At 38.8% G+C, this 22,351-nt stretch overlaps 1 protein-coding gene and 1 long non-coding RNA gene across 4 annotated transcripts in view; one reads left to right on the top strand and one right to left on the bottom strand.

Annotated features, from left to right (window-relative positions):
* The window catches only part of WAPL (WAPL cohesin release factor), a 55,912-nt gene that overhangs the window by 27,153 nt on the left and 6,408 nt on the right, over positions 1 to 22,351 (top strand). For all 3 annotated transcript variants that reach the window (XM_083614582.1, XM_083614583.1, XM_083614581.1), the window contains exons 3-15: positions 1,605 to 2,639; positions 6,834 to 6,952; positions 7,853 to 7,948; positions 9,003 to 9,155; positions 9,382 to 9,518; positions 11,324 to 11,435; positions 12,764 to 12,991; positions 14,490 to 14,601; positions 16,442 to 16,539; positions 17,748 to 17,824; positions 19,459 to 19,634; positions 20,410 to 20,525; positions 21,426 to 21,587. In XM_083614582.1, coding sequence (XP_083470708.1) covers positions 1,605 to 2,639; positions 6,834 to 6,952; positions 7,853 to 7,948; positions 9,003 to 9,155; positions 9,382 to 9,518; positions 11,324 to 11,435; positions 12,764 to 12,991; positions 14,490 to 14,601; positions 16,442 to 16,539; positions 17,748 to 17,824; positions 19,459 to 19,634; positions 20,410 to 20,525; positions 21,426 to 21,587 — 2,621 coding nt within the window. The remainder of the gene's footprint in view (positions 1 to 1,604; positions 2,640 to 6,833; positions 6,953 to 7,852; positions 7,949 to 9,002; positions 9,156 to 9,381; positions 9,519 to 11,323; positions 11,436 to 12,763; positions 12,992 to 14,489; positions 14,602 to 16,441; positions 16,540 to 17,747; positions 17,825 to 19,458; positions 19,635 to 20,409; positions 20,526 to 21,425; positions 21,588 to 22,351) is intronic.
* LOC310763058 lies at positions 7,454 to 20,878 on the bottom strand. Its single transcript, XR_014548440.1, has 3 exons — positions 13,394 to 20,878; positions 12,672 to 13,339; positions 7,454 to 11,831 (listed from the first exon to the last, which is right to left on the bottom strand). It is a non-coding gene; the product is annotated as an uncharacterized lncRNA (long non-coding RNA).

Here is a 22,351-nt window from a genome sequence, read left to right as displayed (position 1 = left end):
TCAACTGACAGATGCAGACTTGAATTCAGTTATGTGAAAATATAAATAGAAGATATTTCTGGTCATGGGGTGGGGTGGTGTCCAGCCTACCCATGTCATCTTCAGAAGTGACTTTTCACAGCATATGGGGCATTTAGCAGAAGAGAGGAGTAAAGCAGGAAAAACCCACTTATATTTCTAGTTGTTTTCGTGGGTCAGAGCCATAGTTAAAAAAAGGGACCGATGGTTTATGAGAAATGTAACAAAAGCAAAACTAGAGAGGATAGATAAAACTGTCAGCAGTCTTTTAGGTCTTGTGGGGGTAGGAGAATAACTGCTTATCTTTATCAAACTGTTTCTACTATCCTTCTATTATATCTAGTTGGCTTCATTGTGTGGATTTTCTGCAGGAATAAACTTGATGAGTGTTGCAAATACCTTAGTTTACAGTGGCTAGGAAAGAAGTCAGAAGGCCACATATAATGGGCTCATTAGGTGTAGTTAAAGCACTGCTAATACATTGATTTAATGCTTATTAACTTATTAGCCTTCACAACAGTTCTGTGAAGCAGGCCATTGTTCCTGCAAACATTGTTAAAAATGTTAACTGAGGTTGAATGAGTAGAAAGTGACCTGTTGGAATCGCATCTACAGTGCATCACGGCTGAGCAGAGATTTGAACCTAGGCATTAAAAAATTTCAATGCAGTACCTGACGTAGTGAACCAATGCCAAGGACATGGGTTCAGTTCCCATAGGGCCACCTCCATATTCCAGCATTGCAGGGGATTGGATTAGAACACCTTCGGGAGTCCATTCCAACCCTATAATTCTATGACAGTAACTGCAGTTACTTCCTTTTTTGCAAATTTTAATTGGTTTACAGGAGCAAGAAAGCTTCTAGTGTATTTAGTGGATAAGCTGCGCTTAATATTGGAAGATTGAATACAGAAATTTCTAGTACGCAGCTAATGTAATGTTAAGCTGTTTGTAGGTATTGAACCTATTATGAACAAATGATATACATTGGATACATCACTTTATAATTTATTTTGCGACCTTCTGACTAAATGTAGTAACTTGATCTGACCAGCCATTCCAACATTGCTCTTTATAGGTTTTGGTCTATGTTTAGTACTATCCCAAACAGTGTTAACATGGCTTGGTCAAAGGATCTGTAACCTGAATTCAATTAGAGTTGTGAATGTTGCTGAGGCTGGTCCATAGCAATCCTGTCTGAGTTTACATTGAGGCATGGTACTGTACTGGGTAACCCGGGTGGAGTGTAATGAAAGTGGGTGGAGTGGCAGCTTTAGTCAGCAAACTCCAGACATGTTACATGAATGCTGGTTTGGTTTTGCTGCAGAAGAAAAACTGCAGCTATGGAGCGACTCTTTCCTGCCCCTGGGTGGAGATATGTTCTGTACCCAGGCCTGATTATTGTCACTAAAAACAGAAGGTAATATTGTAGTGAACCTAATATTAACAAATAACTGTCTTGTTAATGTGTCCCAACTGGGAAATTGCTGTTTGTTGAATATTTCTCTATTTCTTTGTAAAGTATAAATAAAATGCAGTTAAACTTAAAATATAAGCTATATTTAATTATTGCTATTTGTTTTATAGATACAGTACAGACTTTTAACGACAGTGAGAACAGTCACTTCATCTACAAGAATGTTGAAGACAATAATATAATTAATGCTCAAACAGCAGAAATCTCTGGGTACAATATTGAAATGAAGGAATCTCATGATTCTTGGGACTCCCATATCGGGAAGAGAGACTCTCCATCAGAAGTGTCACTTACAAAGGAATCATTAGTGACTGGCTTATATGAATGGGAAGATGAGAATGAGGATACCCGAAGAGGAGAGTATATGTTGGGTTTTGATGATGAACCACTTTCAGAGATAAAAAACAAGGAAGAATATCTGGTTAAAGAAGATATGGAAAGTCCAAAGGAAACCATTAGCGAAGAACTGATGCAAGCTGTTCTCAGGCCAAGTAATTGTCGGACATACTGTAGATCCAACAAAACAAAATCACAGGGGACAACAAATTTTGATAAGCTACTGGATGGCACTCTTCAACCTTTAGCCAAAGCAAACAGTGATTCAAATACTGATGGTGTGAACCCAGTGAAAAAAGTTGCTTTAAGTAGTGGGACCAGTTTTAGAGGGACTGGAAGGACTAGAGACTACACTGTTCTCCATCCATCATGTTTGTCGGTTTGTAATGTTACTATACAAGACACTATGGATCGTATTGATGAGTATGCCACATCTACACCTACTGATTTGGGAGAAGCAGGACGTCTGAGAAAGAAAGCCGACATGGCAACAACCAAGACAACAACTAGATTTCGACCTAGCAATACCAAATCCAAAAAAGATGTCAAATTAGAATTCTTTGGGTTTGACGACAATGATGAAGGAGGGGGTGGTGAAGGCGGCTCTAGAACATCTGGAAGCTCAAATTACAAAATTAAATACTTTGGTTTTGATGACTTGAGTGAAAGTGAAGATGACGATGAAGAGCGGCCGTTAGAAAGAAAAGTCAATAAAAAAAGAAACCGGGCAGCTCCATCCTCTTCACTTCAGTCCAGTTCTGATGGAAGTGAGAACTATTCACAAGACAGTCAGTCAAGCACTAACCCAGGTAACATTAATTTGTTGCACTCGTTTCACAATTTAATAGCTACAGTTTGATAGTTAATAATTTGGTTCATTAAGCCAAGAGTGGAAATCTGAATCTTTCTCTTTCTCTCTCCCCCCCCCCCCTTTCTGGCCCCCACATTTTGCATGTCAGCTTCAGGGCTTCTGACCTGGTTAATTCAAAGCAGTTTTCTGTTGCAGTTGAATTGAGAAACTGTGGCTTCATCTTTGTGTAGTCAACAGGGTCTGATCTTGTTTCACAGAAATTCCAGTGAAGTGTCATCAAAATATTAGGAAATTGATGTGATTTTTATTGTAGTATGTGTTAGGCTGTCTTTGAAAACAGCAACAAATAATTGAACTTAGTGATGGCATTGTGCCTTTCTGATAAAATCAAGTTACTGATCTTTATTTTTGGTATGGATTGGTAAATATGCAGACTGAAGATCTGAATAATCAAGACCTCTTTCCTTTATTTACATATACTTTTAAACATTCAAGGTGGTGAGTTACATTAATTTTGAGTGTGTGGAAGTATATGAGGTTATAAATCTTCAGGCACCCAGACCTAAGATAGAAAGCTGATGAAGATCACCTCCTCCAGTAATTGTTTGATAACTGTAGTCCTGTGAAATAAATGGAAGCAGTTGCTGTAGTTTCATTCATTGACTACAGAGTCTCCCAAAACTAAACTGGGCCATTGGAGTACAACACATGAAATGCTTGATCAGCAAGGCAGACAAGATAAACTGGTTAATCATTGTAGTGATGGTTGCTTTAGCCAAAACAAACATGAATTAATCACAGAGTAGAAGAGAATTGAGGAGAGTGACAGATTATGAACCAGCTACTTCAAAGATGACTGTGTTTCCTGTAAACATTTCAAAATGAAGTCTTCTATCTCTTATTGGTTCTCCAGCATAGTCTAAAAATATCAAGGCTAGAATGGATCTCCTCTCAACAGATAACTCTCATATCTTCCTTACTCTGCCATGTTAAACATTGCAGCAATTTGTTGAATTGAAGATTGCTTGCATGATGTTCCTTTGCCATAGATAGGTGATTGGATTCTGTCAAAGAGAAAGTGAACTCTGTTCTTATTTGGGTAGCTAAAGGATAATATTTGTAAAGCCCTCACTTATTTGTATGCTCCTCTTCCGAAAAAGCAGGTCTCAAGTGTCTCCCCCCAAAAACCAGTCCCAAAATATTCACCTCTCTTTTTCTTGGAGGTGGTGGTTCATGCTGATAAAGCCAAAATACTCCCTGTTCCTTTTCAGTGAAACTCCATATAAAAGCAGATTTTATTTATAAAAGATAATGATATGAGTGCTGTTATTCTTGGAAGGAAGTAATAATTCACACAGTAGTCAACTAGAGGATTTAAATATTCCTGAAAGTGCTTTAAAGTAGTGAACTTGCTAACAGAATTTTGTGTCTTAATGGTCAAGTAGGTGGGTTGCTGTTGAGTCTAATTGAACTGTCAAATGAGATGGCCATGAAGTAAAGTGTAGTGTTGTGTAAGTGGGAGCCTCCATTTTCAGAGGTATTACAAGGTTGCTTGATAGCAATGGCAGGAATGAGGCCCTTTGCTTTCCACTATTGTAGGTGTCAACCTTTCTTCTTAGGTAGGTGGTGCCTTGCAACTTATCTCAGATTGTTCCTTCTCACTTTTCTTCCATTTAAGCCACATAGATTATATACAGTCATACCTTGGAAGTTGAATAGAATCCATTTCAGAAGTCCATTCAACTTCCAAAACGTTTGAAAACGAAATCATGGCCTCTGATTGGCTGCAGGAAACTCATGCAGCCAATCAGAAGCCCCGTCGGATGTTCAGGTTCCAAAATAACGTTCACAAAGCAGAACAATCACTTCCGGGTTTGCGGCGTTTGGGAACCAAAACGTCAGAGTTCCAGAGTGTTTGGGATCCAAGGTACAACTAATTTCTTTCAAGCTTCATGTTCCTGTAGGTATCTTTCAGCAGGAACACACAGATCACACAAGCAGCCACAGAATTGCTACAGAATTTATTGTATTTGATGTGGTGAGAAATGTCCCCCTTGTGACCTGGGGTCTGTAAATCTTCTGTAAAAGAATGGTGGCTTTCAGAAGACTACCATATTTGTAACTTGCAACAAATTCAGTTTTTCTTACTGTTCTAATTAATGTGCTTTAATTTGACCAATGCACAGCCAGTCAGTTTGACAAACCCAGGATCGAGGCTGGCATGACTGACTGCTTGTGTTTGCACATGAGTATCTTTTTAACCTCCACCTTCCAAGCAACAGTGCCCTGCACCTGGAAAAGCCCACTTGCAAGTTCTAGCCCCTCCAGAGCAACATATAGTAAAATATGAAGGGTTACCATCGAAGGGATTTTTGCCCATTTGCACCACTCCCAAATGCAAGCCTTCTGCTTGGCCCAGAGGAACAGTTTTCCCCCCTAGAGGTTGTTAAATGTCAACCCTGTGCTAAACATTTGATCCCTAAATGTTAAGTTAGTTTTCTAGCTAAAGATTTAAGTTATTGCAGATTTAAGTTAATGCATGATTCGTGAATCTGCCAAAGAATCTGCGTTGGTGCGGATGTTAAAAAGGAATGATGGAATTAAAGAGGTGGATAACTTGGAGAGAACGCAATGAAATGGGATTCATTGTTGGTTTGTATGTGAAAGTGTAGCTTTAAAACCATGACCATGAATAGAGTAATGTTTAGTAGGCACATCAAAATAGCTGAACACCCAAGAGCCTGGCTCACTTGCACATGTTCATGACTGCAGTATCAAATAATGACTTCCATGCTTTTGGATGGGACTACACAGATAAAAAGCTCTTCCACATTGTCCCCAATGTAATAATAATTTATTGAACTGGTTTTAATACCTGAAATGGGAGCAATTAATTTCACTACGGGAGGTTTTTCAGCAGGCCTCGTGAGTTTATTTTCTTTCTGTTGTGTGTAGTTTAATTATAACTATTATATGATGATTCTTTCTCCTGTTATTAATCCAATTGTTTTATGAACTAGTAAGTTGTTGCAAGCCTGTTTGGTTTACATGTCTTTCTAAGACAATTGTAATGTCTGGTTTACATTGCTTTCCCTAACCACAGAACAGGGCCAATGAGACTTCCCTATCTCTAGATCAGGGCAGTCCAACTTTTCATACCGAGTGGACTGCAAGAGTACTTTGACATGAAACCTGCAGGCTGTGTTGTCATGCAGTGAAGGGGTGGGTGGGAGGGAATGCATTTGATGCTCCCGCTGCCTTCCCAAAGCTGGGTAAATGAGGTGCCAGGCTGAGTTTTTGGAAGGAGACGCAAGGCTCTAAAGGGAGGGCGGTGGGGCTTTTCATAATGCACTGAGCTTTGGAGTAGGTAGTAGTGGTTAGACTTGCTGCTTCTGTCTGTTTTCAAAGTGCAGTGCAATATTAGACCCCTTCCCTGCGTTGTCTGGCACAGGACTTGGTGGAGCTGAAGGTGTTAACAAATCAGGACTTGGCTAATAAGACTTGCAGAAACCTGTTTCTATATGATGTGATTGTGACAGGACTATGTAATGTAATGTGCTGTATGTTCTTGATGAGTTGATAACTTGATTTCAGCTTTCATGTTCATGTGATTATTCTTAAGCTATGCTTTATTTAACATAGAATGTGCATTTGAAACTGTTATTCCTTCCACAATAGAGTGATTTGTGGTAAATCCCTACAGCCCCACCTGTTTTTCTTTGGGAGGGGGAAATTTTATATATTCAACTAGAGTTTTCATCTGAATTCCACTGTTCCCTTTTTAAAATGTAGACTAGCCTCCTCTGATGTTTATGTCAAAAGGAGAAGGCTGCTGAGAGACTTTTCCTCCTAATGTAATACTAATGTCTCAACAAATGAAACTGATCTGTGGAAAATGTAACTTGAAAAAAGAGACATTGCACATACTTTTGTAAACCAAGAAATCTTTAATAAAAATATGTTCGTTTGTTTTTAAAAAGGAGTAGGCTGCATGTTCTGTAACAGATCACACACACATTTTTGTGATAAACAAACAAATGGCACTTTTGCTGCAAAGTACTGTTTGTTAATTCCCTCCCAGTATGCAGTACCCAGTTCTCAGTGTGTTTGAACGTTTCACCCTACATGAAGGAAACCTCCCCGATACAAACTTGAAAAATTACAACTCCTTGTCTTACTCTTATCCCGGCAGAGCTATTAGAGTTTCCAGAAGATGCATCCAGTGTTCCTGAAAGCAATAAGAAATCCATAAATCCACAAGGTGATAAGTCTAAGGAAAACACACGGAAGATATTTAGTGGACCAAAGAGGGTAAGTAGTACCAATGAAATTAGACTGTCATGGTTTTAGTAGTACTTTTGTTTAAGAGACAGTCCCAGAGCCTAGTAGTTCATAGTGCATGTTTCCAAGAACGAATGCATATATGGAAATATAATAGGATGAAAAACCCATCTGGATTTTATAGCATGCTAGTATCCTGCTGGTTGCTCCTCAGGTCCTTTACTTCCTTTATTTCTCATATATCTTGATAGAAAACAATTTGCAACAGGCACCCACCATTTGTTCACCGGAGGTGAATGTTACTGGGCTCTCTGTGTGCTGCTTGTTGTCCTGTTCACCAGATATCCTCAGGGGCTCTCATTTGAACTGTGGGTTGGTGAACGTAAGAAGTGCTGTTTTGAAGAGAGACTTTATTTTTTCTGTACTCCAGCTCAAATGAGAGAAGATTGCATATCCGTCCCAAAACCTCCCCAGCTCTCTGGAATATGGAGAGGGAGGCCATTGATTGTGGCAATTGATTGTGGCAACAAATAATGGCTCGCTAATAAACAGACTCAAGAGTTGTAGGTCCATGACTAGTGAACTAAAATGCAGATTCCTTTAGGACATGAATAATGTGAAATATTTGTTTATTCCACACCCCCATGACTATGTTAACTGATAGAAAATCTTGAATTTGAGACAAATATATACACCTTCTAAAGCTTAGTTTTGCACATAATGTCATGATGATGAGTTCTGTTCTGATGTTCTTAGAATTTAAGGGAGTAAAGCACTGTCATGTCAGTGTTAATGTTCAAAACTCCCGTGAAATGTTTTGTGGAAGACAAAACATGATGTAAAATAAATCTCATAGAGGATTTGAAATGGGTGTTCTTATAAATGGCTGGTTAGGTTCTAAATGAATATTCCAACTGTTTTGTTTTGCAGTCACCAACAAAAGCTGTATACAATGCTAGACATTGGAATCAACCAGAATCTGAGACTCTTCCGACATCACAGGTGTTGAAAAATCCAAGTGTCCCTGTGAGTAAGGGGATCTTGTTTTCCCTCTGCCAACCCTCCCAGTGCTTAGAGATGATTCATCTACACCAGGAGAAGTAGCCTGAGAAATGGCTTAAAATTATAGTAGTATACATCAGGGCAGTGTTGCAGACACTGCTGGATATTAAGGTTAAAAAAAAAACTAGCATATTCCATGGTTGTGTCATGCCTTTAGTATGACAATGGTTATGAATTTAACCAGGAATAATAATGATATTTTAACTACCTTTTCTTAGATTGAAAGAATACGTTGTCCACTGACATTGGTTTCTTACATTTAGGCTTCTCTTTTGTATGTGGCTATGCAGGTTGAATCCAAACTCATTACTGCATGTTTACTTCTTAGCATATGGGATGGTTTATGTAATTTAAACTGAAATACAAATTGCTTCAACAAGTTATTTTTTGTGACAGCTAGCTGTAAATGTTTGCATCTATTACTTTATAATGCACTTAGAAATGTTATTGGTCCTCAGTCCACACAATTTTAAATCAGGGTTTTTATTGGTCAAAGACATCTCCAAATCATATAAATAACTGGAGGTGATAATTGTGCACAGAAAGTGTTTCCATTACACAGCCAAAAATGAAAGTACAAAATGATTTTGTTGGGGGAATAATATTTTGAATGATTCTATGGCTCAGCATGAGCATGGTTTCAGGGACATATAAGAGGGAGCAGTTAACAGCTGCCATTGTGTTTTAAAATATTTTTGGGTTCGTGTATGTCTGCTTAGTTTTTTAAAGCTTAAATGTGGTTCCATTAGTCTGGATTCTTAAAGTAAATGGTAAGGATGTCACTATACTGTACTTCCATTTCAGTTGCCCCCTGGAGGCCCTTTAAAAAAATACCCTACGACATCTGAATTGTAATCATCTTGCACATACAGCATGTGTTCACTCATTTAATTTGCACTTTTGAAGCCTCTGAAAATCCCAGTGGATGAATGCAACAAATGCACATAATTTTCTGTTACCTATTTGGTGTTCATATAAGGCTTAAACATCTACCCATTCAAGTACTTTTCATTAATAGGTAAGGCTGTCTTCAAAGGAGGCAATTCATAAAGATGATGGAGTGTTCAAAGCTCCTGCACCACCTCCCAAAGTGATAAAAACTGTGACCATACCCACTCAACCCTATCAAGAGATAGTAACTGCCTTGAAATGTAGGAAAGAAGATAAAGAAGTAAGTGGAATATCTAAAACTTTCTTTTTTCGACAGTAAACTTGGTGAAAGATTTTTTTACCATTTATGATCCAAAGAACAATTGGCCAGGTGGAGAAACCTCCCTATTAAAAATAGATAACTTATCACTCTGAGCTGGCTGATGATTTCTGTTGCTGCCAGATAAAGTAGTCTTTTAAATGGGAGCTCTAAAACTAAAAACAAGTTTTATACATCTGCCTTCCAGTTATACACTGTTGTTCAACATGTGAAGCACTTCAATGATGTAGTAGAATTTGGAGAGAATCAAGAGTTCACCGATGATATTGAATACTTGTTAAGTGGACTGAAGTGCAATCAGCCCCTAAACACACGTTGCCTTAGGTAAGATATTTCTAATAATAGCATTTCCACATTTACCAAATAGCATTTTTTCTTGTTAGGTGTATTGTGTTCATAAGCATTGTAGACTATTGCACCATTGGGAGGTGAAAGCAGAAATGTGCTAATAATATACACATAGCAATTTTGTTTCCTTCAGGAACGTCCTATGGAGAACCCATGTACTGGTGCAGTTGTGTAAAAAGTATTGCTAGTAAATTGGGCTGATGTTGAATGGAAGTCAATCTGTATAGCTTAAGTCATACTTGTTAATAAGGAGAGCTATTTGTTCTCTGTGTTCTCAAGAGAATATAGTAGCCAGATTTTGACCTGACAATGCATTCACAGTAAATAGGTAAATGAAATAATTCCCACTATTGTTCTGAAGTTGCATGGTGTGATTTTTATTCCCCATATGGTTAATAAGGAATGTCTCATACTGTTTAAAGAAAGCATTGAATAGTTACTTGGGTAAACACACTGGTGAAAGGAAGTTATTAATTGTTATTACCTAGTTCGCTTTTTCTTTCTGAGTAGTTATCACAAAAGTATTTCGTTGATTCATTTTTCAACCCCTCTTTCATCTTCAGGGAGTGCTCAAGAAAACTTGCTGTAGTTTAAAATAAAACTAAAAAATGACACTAAACTTACACAAATGCAACAGAAAAACACAAGATCAGAGCCATAGTTGGATTACATTTTAGGGTGGGTCAAACATCCAGACGGTCACATAGATTAGATTAATAATTCATCAGTTGCTTTTAATAGGTTAATAATTAATCAATTGCATATGTAGCCAGTCAGTCTCACCCTTCTTTCCATGAAGAAATCTTGTTTCAAACTGGTGTTGTCTGCTACAGCAGAGCGAGACTGCTGATGGCAGGCACCCCTTCTCCAGCCTTAACCATTATCGTTAGCATGTTGATCCAGATACAGTAAATTCACCAGACAGCTGGCACTGAATCGGCTGGAAAGAGAAAGAGCTTGTGTCATCAGAATACCACTATCAAAAAACATAATGGTATCTCTGCATAAGGTTGTACATGTATGCATACCTGATTGTTTCATGTAGCTTGATCTTTCTGAGGTAGTACAGGGTAAATAGAAAACGAATAGGAGATCTCTAAATGTTTGTGACTGTGTGCAGACATCTTGATTGGAGCTCTTCAGTCACTGAAGCTCTTCCCTCTGTAAACTAAGCATTGATCAATCCTCTTTGCTGGACTGTCCTTAACTAAGGGACCAGACTACAAGTGATTGACAGGAGCTGTGATGGTGGCAGCTCTCTTGCTGGTTTGTGGCTTAGCCAGCTGATTGTAAACATTGACAACTTCCTGATTTCAGCTGCTTCCCAGGGCATCACACTGCATAGTAGTAGTCATAGAGGGGAGATGGGGAAGGGGATCAGTGGAGCACTGGGGGGTTTCTTCCTCACTACATACGCTTGCCAGGCACACTATGTCCACAGAGGAGCACCTTGAGTCAAATTGCTCACTGCTTCTGATTTTGCTATAGGCCTGCTGCACTGGGAGTGGGAAACATGTCTGACTGTCAGGCTATTTGTGCTACAGGCCTGCACTTTTGGGTAGTACCTCATCGACAAAGTTTCCTCTACGCGCTTTGGGTTTGCTTGACACGAAGCCATTGTCCTGTGGTGTGCACTTTGTCATTTGATTGCTTCATCGTGACTGTAGGGGTTTTGCGGGCAGGCAACCTGGGCTCTCCGTTGGTTGTTGAATTCTTTAAAATTCTGTGCTAGAGACTTGGAGAAACTTTAGTTCATAAGATTTGTTTTGTTTTGTTTTTAGTGTTATCAGCCTGGCGACAAAGTGCGCCATGCCCAGTTTCCGAATGCATTTGAGAGCACATGGAATGGTAGCTATGGTCTTCAAAACACTGGATGACTCGCAGCATCACCACGTATGTAGAGTTGTGGTTGCAGATGTGAAATGGCACATCCATCACTTAAATACTCATACTGGTTTTAATTGTGTTTTTATTTCGTCTGTTGTGTGTTATTTTATTGCAGTTTAAATTCTTCGGAATGCACTGAAATATAATCTCTAAGAAATGAAAGAAGCGAAAGAAATACTATTTAAAAATAATGCAGCATCTAGTACTGTGCATTATAATTGTTGTAGCAAGCAGAAAAATCGTTAAGTTTGTCTGCCAAGACCCTCAGCAATTTTTAAGTAGCCCTTGGGGAAAAGTTGGAGAACCACTAAACTGAGAGTTCAAAAAGCTTTTGCTTGGACATAACCTTGCCCCTGACTTGTGTAATGAAAGTCTGTGGGCTAACTGTAACTCCTTGGAGGACTTAAAAAATACTATTTTGATTGTGGCAGGGCTTACCCTTGTTTGTGGTGGCATGTCAGACTTCCTGAAGCCCATCACAAGTGGGGAGGAAAGAATGCATCTGTAGCATGGCATATTTCTGGATTCATAGTGGTGTAGATGGTTTAGAACCAATTTCTCTAGTCTGTTGCAGTCAGCCATTTTTGCACAGCCCATTTTTGTGTGTATCATTTTTGTATTTTGAATTAAAGTTCTCAGTGCTGTTCTTGCTGCACACAGTGAGAAGAAATAATGGCCAGCAGAAGGGATACAAAAATACAGGATGGAGGGGCTGATGGACAGAAAACTACAGTAGTGAGAGACAAGGGTAAAGAGAATTGTGAGGGGCAGCATTGGGTTTTGGAGACGGGCAGCCAAGTGGGTACCTGAGAAATGGAGGTGCAGGGAGAGAATGTGTGAATGGAAAAGCAAAACTGTGCAAACATGGTGTGTCAAGAGGACAAGAGAACTGTGTGTGCAAATGGGTGCAAGAGAGATGACAGCTAGTGAGTAGAGAGATAAAAGGAAGAGGGTTCATAGAACGGTTCAGAGGGAAGGATCCAGAAAGAGAGGACTAGTGAAATGGACTGAAATAAAATGCCAACACACCAAAATTTATATTTAAACCTCATGGCCTCACAAAAGCCAATTCCATGAATCATGGAACTGTCAACAGTCTGTCAACTGCAGAACTGTCAACTGCAACAAGGAGTTGCAGTTGGAATTTGAAGTTGAAGTACGGAATAGTTTGTGAATGCAGAAAGATTTTGGGAGCCTAGCTAGTGTTAATTAAGCATGTCAGAATTTTCATACACTGCACACAGATCTTACATTCATGTTTAAATCATACTGGATTTCTGCATCTTAACCAAATATTTACTACTTTGTTTTCCTGTTTTTCCTTTCCACTGAAGAATTTATCACTTTGTACAGCAGCTTTAATGTATATCTTGAGCAGAGATCGCTTGAACATGGATCTAGATAGAGCCAGCTTAGATTTAATGATCCGGCTTCTGGAACTAGAACAAGACTCTTCTTCATCCAAGTTGCTCAATGAAAAAGACATGAACAAGATTAAGGAAAAAATCCGAAGACTCTGTGAAACTGTTCACAACAAACACCTTGATCTAGAAAATATAACGGTAGGTTGTGTGACTGTTAACCTAATTTTTCTCTAATGTGAAAATGGTACAGGTGTTATTGCTGTTTTTGTGGGTAGAAACTAGTTAACTTTTAAAAGATGCTTTTAGAACAGTAGAGTGTAGGAAAACCCTGGCACTTCTGAAATAACAGCAGTGATCCCTGCAGGTATCACTTAGTGTAGTCATGGCTTCTTTCTCTCACATCTTCTAAAAATTCTAGGGCAGATGAAGAGTGTTGAACTCTTGAAAGATAAAACCCAAACACTTTTAAGTATTTAACAGTGCAGTTTTCATCTCATGGTTTTTTCTTCTTCATGGTAATAGGCAGACGGTATAGAACAAATAGATCTGTTTAGCTCAGCCACAAAAATAGTGTAGTTAATTGATTCTATAATTAAACACTAATGAATTTTCTGAATAATATTTCACTTGATAGAGTGGGAGCTGAAATCGGTTATTTTCGTGATTCTGTGTGTATAAAAATGTCCACTTTTACTAGGGCTAAATGTGCTATCTGGTATGAAATCTTTACATGCTACTAGTATAAGAGGTCGCAGTGTGTTTTCCTGTTCAGGCACCCATTCCTTTTCCATAATTCCTTTTTCCTCCCCCCACAAAAATACAACAGCAGCCAGACAACTCTGAATTCTGTGGCTGTTGAGCAGGAGAAGTTATCATTTGGACTGTGTTGGGGGATTCCCTGCCCCCCTTAAAACATTTGTGTATTTCTGCAAACTTTGCCTGTTTGAGTGAGACCCTGTCAGCATCTGACACCTGTGCTCTGGGATCTGAATTGCTTGCCAGTTTGCTGCTGAGCAAAATTCAGTGTGTTGCTATTAGTACATAAAGCCCTTTACAACTTGGGACCAGTTTACCTGCAAGATCGCCTCACCCCATATATCCCCACTTGACCACTTCAGTCTGTGGAACTGACACTGTTAAAGCTGCTGCATAGAACCCCTTTTAGTGTGGCAGCTGTTGTACTTTGGAACTCCCTGCCTATTGATATTGGGCAGGCACTTTTATTGTACAGTAAGCCCGCAACCTACATGCATTTAACTTGTGTGCATTCAGGTTTATGCATGAGGCAAAAAAAGGGGGGGGATGGAGGGCGGTTCTAGGGAAAATGACTGGCAATCCTACCCATCATTGAACCCAATGTGTTTGGACTATACATAGTTTTGGCTTTAGGTGACTAGGTAAAGAAATACAATGGTTCAATTTGATTTTGCATATGAATTCATTTATTTTGCGAGTAGCAAAAGAGTTGGAAGGGAGTAAGACATGGTGATAGCGCAGCAGCATTTTGCTAAGATACAATAATAATCTATAAACGCACGGAGCAGTAAAATATTTTGGTGGTTAATTAACCTGCACTTTCAAACTTATAATACATAATCATGTAATCGAGATTCAAGTGACAGTGTTAATGGAAGAAGTACCTGATAGGTGCTGCTTTTAATTTATAAACCATTTTTTCTCTGTGTGTGTTTTCTAGACAGGGCATTTGGCAATGGAAACATTGCTCTCTCTCACTTCAAAACGGGCAGGAGACTGGTTTAAAGAAGAGTTGCGACTTCTTGGTGGTCTTGATCACATTGTAGATAAAGGTATGCACATAGCTTGAGTGAGAATTAAAGTATATATCTTTTATTATTAGAAGGTAGTTTATATATTACTCGTGTGGTAGAATGAAAGGACTGTGTATTAGAATACATGCAGATAGTGAAATTTTCTGATGCGTTGGATAGACGAGCCTATGGAATGCTATGAATTTGCAAAACCCTTTTCTTGTAGTGTGTGTACTTAAACTTAGCTATTGCAGTAGTAAAATAATATATACAACTGTAGTGATATGACCTTAGTTTCAACTTTTGCCCAATAAAAAGGTATACTCTACAAGATCATGAAAGAACTGTCCCCAATAGAGAACAAAGAAATAAAATTCCTAAGTTGCCCTATTAATTTATTCCATCAGTAACTTAAATAGAGATCTTAATCATAGTTAATTCTGTGAGAGGTCCCCCCCCCCACCATTGCAGCAGAGGCCTGTTGGTACTCCTTGCTGAATGAGCCTAGTAGTTGTGGAGTGCTCAGTTCCCTAGTTAAATTTTAACATTGCAAGCCATCCCAATGATGACCTTGGGAATAAGAGTTTGTCTTGATAATGCGTACCTTTTGGAGCAAAGGAAATGGATTGTGGCAAGAGCTACACATGGATAGGAATGGATCAGCTGTCCTCATTGAAGTGAATCTTATTTTACAAGAATCAGTATCCTACGTAGCTCTTGCTTTTCCCTGCCAGAGGTTATATGGAGAGTTCTGGCTATGTGTATCAGCTGCCACAGGACTGAAACCTTGTATCTGAAGTTGTGGGTATCACTTGATCCCCACTGACCTGAGGCACACCATTGCTGGGAAGTTGTAGTGGACTTTTCCTGGAAGTATGCCTGGGCCTTGTAGGACAGGGTACAGACTGGATTCTCTTGACATCCATGACAGTCATGTTACTGTGTGCTTTGCTACTTGACATTTATGCACATCTGACATGAGGGCTGTTGGGCAAGTGTCATGATCACTTGGTGTTGATTGAGTTACAAGACTTGTGGTGTGGTTTTGCCAAATCCTTGAGACAGTCAGGATTGCATCTTAAAATCTTTTAAATGATAGCAGATGGTTATCTGTATTCTGCGTACATTTTACAATTTGATAGCTTAGGCTACCCAGGCATATAACTCTATGGTTGCGTTCACATGTAATGCTAAACCACTTAGTGTTGTTGGTTTTTTTTATAAAAAAAATCAGCTAAGCAGTATATGTATCACACTAGATAAACCAACCAGTCATGGTTTGGTTCTATGCAGATTAGCCTAAACATGCCCAAGCAAAGGGTTGGCTTTCATGCTCCCCACCTCCCCTCTTGCTTCCCTCTTGCTGCCATATGGAGGACTTCAGCACAGTTTAATTTCAATTTTACAGAATCCTGGCTTAACATTAACGTCACTTTCAGACCGGGGTCCTGGTTTAAAACAACTGTAGGTAACTTTCATAACAAGCCAACGAATAAGTTATGAAATCTTTTTTAAACCACGACCCCTAGTTTGAAAGTGAAGTTAATTCTGGATTTTGAATGAGTGAAGCTAAAGTCTTCTGATGCCCTCTTCCTAACTTGGTAGGAGAAGGTTTGTACAGGCCCATTCACTTAGGGCTAAACTCTGATTTAGCGTGAAGTGTGAATATGGTCATATATGTGCACGACATACATGTATTTTTAAATTGGCCTCTTTGTGTTTTATATGTGTGTGTGTGTGTGTGACACAAGTTGGCTTAAAGTATATTGATAAAACATAATTAGAGTATTAGGGTATTTCATCACATACATGCAATTTTGGAAAGTAAAAAATACTTCCTTTAACAGTTTAGTAATAACATAAACTCTTTGTTTCTTAGTTAAAGAATGTGTGGATCACTTAAGCAGCGATGAAAATGAAGAGAAATTGGTTGCTTCATTATGGGGAGCAGAACGATGTTTACGGGTTTTAGAAAGCGTAAGTATTTAACTTCGTAAAGAGTGATTTATTTTTAATGGTCCAGAACCAGGGATGAGGAAAGTCAGACCAATGGGTTCTATCCATATAGCTTCTTTCTATTTGTGTGCCATTTGTGTTAATTAGCTACTACACTGCTTTGGGTTAGCCCTGGGTTAAGCTTGATGGGCCATATTCAGATTGGGCATTCTGAATCTAATTATAAAAAACTAGCTCACTTCAGCAAATGTCTAACTGGTAGCGCTTTCCTAAATGGTATTGAGGTGAAAGATGTTGCTAACAAGGTGTGTGTGTGGGAGAGCGAGAGAGAGCGGGTGGGGAGAATTTCTTTGTTCCCTTTTTCTATTCTGTTTTTTGGTTCCTTGGGGGAGAGAAATGGAGACCTGCAGCCACATTGGAGGGGAGCTTGTATGTACCTGTTTGTGTGTGTAGACTAACACACATGTATATTTGACAGTATTTATGTTTGTGAACACAAGGTGCTTTGTCTCTTTCAGGGTTTCCCAAATTTGGGACACCAGCTGTTTTTGCACTACAATTCCCATCATCCCTGACCACTAGTCCCACTAGCTAGGGATTACAGGAGTTGTAGTTCAGATACAGCGGGAGATCCAATTTTGAGAAACCCTGGTCCATTTGTATATTAGCATGTCTGTGTGTGTATTATCATGAGAGATATTATTCGTTCACTTCCTGTTAATGGTGGGACGGTGACTCTAGAATTCCTTACCAAGCCCAAAGTAAAAATGTGGCGCTGGCTCTATATGTTAATGAGGCTCTTAGCTAACAATATACTATTTGTAACACCTCCGCCTGCCCAGTCAGCTCTAAGTGGGGGTAGTGTTGAAATGGCCAGGCTTGGAGAAGTTAAACTGGCTGAGGGTTTGGTTAGTTGGCCTTGTAGGCTTCCCTGAGTTTGTTCTGTTTAGCTTGAGGACTCCCTAGCTTTTTGCTTTAGGCTGGAGATCTCCCAGCTCAAACCTATTCCCTTAGCCCAGGCTGTTGGGCAACGTCAAGTGTTCTAGAAAATCCAGGTTTCTATAAATTAAGTTAATGGTGCTTGCTTAGCACAAAGCAGAATGTTAAATTGCAGCATTCTAGAAGCTTGAGAGATCTGTTAAAAGCATAGTGTTCTTTCAGAAGGTGAAAGGAGCTTAACCCGCACATCAAAGGATGATAGCTGTATGATATTTTCTTTTCTTTTTTAGGTAACAGTTCATAATCCAGAAAATCAGAGTTACTTGATAGCATATAAGGATTCGCAGCTCATTGTCTCTTCAGCTAAGTAAGTTCTAATGAATGCTTTTTAAAACACAGTATGGTATACTTCTTTAAAGGTTTATGTTGTTAGGTTATGTATTAACACTGCGATCTTGGTGATAGCTTTCCTCAGCATGGGTGTGTGTATTGCAGCTTAGTATTTTCAAATGAGGGGGAAAGCGAGTTAGATCGTTTCCTGCTTCCGCTTACTGATATGCTTTTTTCTACCTGCTGGAAGTAACTTCTGTTGCTAATTATGTTTTGTATGATAAAGTTTTGCAATCAAAATCACTTTTGATTGTGAAATGTTTCCATACAAACATTATACACACACCCCACATTATCTTTATACGTGCTTCTCAATTTGGGGGAACTTCTTTTTCTTTCAACAACTTCCCTATGGAACTCACAGGATTGGGGGGGTGACATAAGTAGTGCTTTCAGAAATTCTGGTCAGCACTCAAGCAGAGTAAAAATATTGACAGGAAGATTTATATGTAGTTTATGGGTTCCAGAGAGGGAAATTTGTTGACATAAACCCTGTATACATTTACTTACGTTTGAATCATAGCAATTAAAGAGAATTACATGGCCATATACAGTGATGCATGTTTTCTGTGCAAGCCTCTAGAGTGTATAGTATGGGGGAGAAGCTTAATCTGTTGCCATAATTGAATGAAGACACAAACCTGGAATTAGCATTGTGTCTACAAGAGTTAGCTTTACATGACTTCATCTCTCTATCAAATACGTCACGAACGTTAAAAATTCTAATTGCAAGTTTGTTTGTTGGTTTGTTTAATAAACTGCCCTATACCTGGAGATCTCAGGGTGGTTTAGAGAAAAGAAAAGTTTATGGATTATGCCGAAATGGCAAAAATGACCGGAAGAACCAGAAATCAGGAAGACTCAAATTTTAATAAGGAATGGGGGACATTTATAATTTATCTTAAAAACCGCTGTAAACAGCTAAAATTGTTAGTAGGATTGGAATAACACTTGTAGTTTAATGGTGAATTTTGGACTTAATGGAGATGTAAAAGATTTGGATTATTATAAAAGATGCAGGAGGAAATGACTAACAATAGGACCCACAGAGGAGGGAAGTTCAGGAGATTGTCTGGAATCGTGTTTTTATGTTGGATATTGGATATGTGATTGTAAAACTTTAATCTGAAAAACCAAATAAATAATTTTATTTTTTTTAAATAATCTTACTGCAGACATTTGGTGTTAAGTGCAAACAGTCCTGTTCACATTTAGCTTTATGACCAGACAACTAGTGCACATAAAAGGGGCCAAGTGACTAACATACCAGTTATGGTTCTGCTTTTTCAACGCCTTACTTCAATACTTACTGGATCCAAAGTGCTTTGTGCTGCTAATATGTTGCAGATTCCTGTGTGAAGAATCTGGGACTAGATCACTATGAAGTGCACCTTTGGACCTTTTTTCCTAATAAAAAGTACATGAGATGATGCTTTCTAATATAATTTTGGGGACTGTGTCGCTAGTTACCATTAAACCAGCATGATAAATGAAAACTAAGCTTGCTGTTTACAGCTGGAACTAGGTTTTTTACGTGAAGAAATTTTGTCACACTGATATGAAAATGATTTGCGTTGTATATTTTGTTTTTGTTTTTTTTGTAACCTTCAGAGCACTGCAGCATTGTGAGGAGTTGATCCAGAGATACAACCGTGCAGAAGACACCATCTGTCTTCCAGACAGTAGGGTACTGCCACACCAGAATGTAACAAACCATGTGGGTAAGGCAGTGGAAGACTGTATGAGAGCCATCATTGGTGTCTTACTCAATTTAGCAAATGATAATGGTAAGTTACTTATCCTAAAGCATAAAATCAGATTATCATCTGTCCTGTCGGATTGTTTCCCATGACGTCTAGAGAAAAGTATTCCTGTATTTATGCTTAGGCCAGGTGGCTGGTTAATCAGGTGGACAGTAAGAGGTGTAATAATGTCCTTCCAGCTCCCACAAAACAGTGCTGCAAATGTGAAATATGCATGCAGCTATCATTTGAGTAGAGTTAGTGTCGGTACTGCAAATGTTGGTTTTCAGTTTACAAACTTGAGGCGGGTGAGTGTGCCTGGCTGCCAAATTAGAACAATGGAAAACAAACTGTCTCTCATAAGGCAGCCTGAATTTTTTGGCTGACCTTGCACATGTCACTTAGGTATGAGTTGGGAAGCAGAAATGTCAAAAATACTCTTTTGGCTTCTACTCTGTTACATTTGAGATGACTATCGTGATTAGTCTGTTCAGTTATTTCACCTACTATGGCACCAGAGAGTCATGATGGGTTAATGCAATATTCCCAGCTACGTTGGGCTTAGATGGCTTACGTTCTGGTTTAGTTACCGGGTGTAAAAGGTGAGATTCAGTCTCCTCCATTGCAGACTGGTGTGTCTGCCTGGGAGAGGTGTAAACTTGATCAGAGATTTGTTTGTGGGACCAAAACCTTAATCTGAAATTTGATCATGGCCAGGTGTTATTGCCAGTTGCTACTTTTAAGTGGTGTAAATGCATGTTTGAAATGCCTGTGCTTTTTTAAATGTCTAATCAGCATTTATATCCTTTAACGTTTGCAGAGTGGGGTAGCACTAAAACAGGTGAACAAGATGGTCTTATTGGCACAGCGCTGAACTGTGTGCTTCAGGTTCCAAAGTTTCTACCTCAAGAACAGAGATTTGATATTCGGGTTCTGGTAAGAAAAACTTTAAAAAATGCCTCTAGAAAATGTAAGGCTTACATGTTAAAAATTACTTGTGCTAACTTCAGTATATCACATTTAACATGACATCCATGAAAACTGTTTGAAAACTTCCACTGGTTCATAACATGACAGCCTTACTGTTAACTGATCATATCATTTCTCTGTTAGGAAAGGGTTGTGATTCCCAACACATTTCTGAGTATAAGCCTATCAGTACAACAAGCACCAGTCAAACAACATCATAAAACATAAAAAACCAAGTGAACAGCAGTAGAATGAAAGCCGTAATAGGTTCAGGTAAAACATATTTGCCACTGGAAAAAAGTAATAAAAAAAAAAATAAATCTTCTTAGAGCATGCCAAAATGGGTGGATACACAGACACTGACTGGCAGATTATTTCATGGTTTAGGCAACACAACTGATCTTTGCACTGATGGCTGTTTCCGAAGGACAAGTCTTTGGCAGTGATCAAAGTGAATTTGGTGTGTCCTCTAGCAAAACATTTGTAGGAATTACAGATCTCAAATGGTTCTGTATGACTCCTAGAATGAAATTAATTCCTCTTTACTTCTGGATGAGACAAGGGTATGGGAGAAGGCTTTACATGGGGGGGGGGGGACGACGGACCCAAACACATACTCTCATTTCATCTTTAAAAGCACACATTCGGAAGACCTTTAAGACAGACATTTTCAAGATAAGGTAATGTTGGCTGGTGTAAATGGACAAGAATATTTTGTAGGGTTGTTGAAGGTGCAATTGCCAAGATTTCATGAGGCTTGCCACTTCTTGAATTTGCCAAAATTGGCCATACTTCTGAGCACCCTGAGAGTGTGCAAAGTACAGTTCTTTGTACTCTACTATCTAATATTTTCTTCCTTTCTTGCAGGGTTTGGGTCTGCTAATCAATTTGGTAGAGTACAGTGCACGAAATCGACACTGTCTTGTGAATATGGAAACAACATGTTCCTTTGATTCCTTCTGCTTGGGAGAAGCCAATGATAGCATAAGCACATCTGGACGGATGGCTGCTGTTCATGCTTTAGTTCAGGTAAATCATAGTTTTTACTTAAAAGAACAACCATTTATGCAGTGTGAGAAACAGTTATCTCCAGAGGAAAGAAGCAGTGTTGGTCTAATGTTCAAATGTTGAACTATTTGTCATTCCCATCCCTTTTAAACTAACAGAGACGATAGGCCAGAGGAGGCCCTGAGTCACTTATTTGTCCCAACATATTTTGAGCCATACATCTCTTTATAGGCCATTGATTTAATCCATGCAAGGGATAATTGAAGCCGTCTTGTGTACTATCTTAGTGGAAAACCAGATGTTACTGGGAGCCCCACAAAGAGCATCCTTGTGATGGCCATCAACTGGTTCTTCTCAGCAACTTGTATTTTACCTTTGAACAAGGTGTTCCCCTTAGTTGTTGTTGCCAATAATAATTGATTAATTTGCGGAGGATCAAATTTTGTAGAGTTTTGAGTCAAACATAGTTGTGAACATTTGGCTTGCCTCTTTAATTATTTCTTCATTAGATAAGAGATTATATTTGTTCACTTGCATTACATTTTTCACTGGGCATTACATGCAGCATGAATTGGAAACTCATATATTAATCTTCTGCTGAATAAGGTATATTCTCTGTCTCACTTGTGTTTGGCTGTTCTTGCCATAGGCATTAGGACTTAGTTTATTATTATGCTGCACACCAACTGTTGGTGTACTATGCTGTAATCCCTCAGTTCCTTTACGAAATATTATTATTGGCATTTTTATCCTGCTCCACAGCCAAAAAAAGCTGACAAATACCA

This window comes from Podarcis filfolensis, assembly GCF_964270895.1.
Source record: "Podarcis filfolensis genome assembly, chromosome: 5".
Lineage (NCBI taxonomy): Eukaryota > Metazoa > Chordata > Lepidosauria > Squamata > Lacertidae > Podarcis > Podarcis filfolensis.
This window is presented reverse-complemented; position numbering and strand designations above follow the sequence as displayed.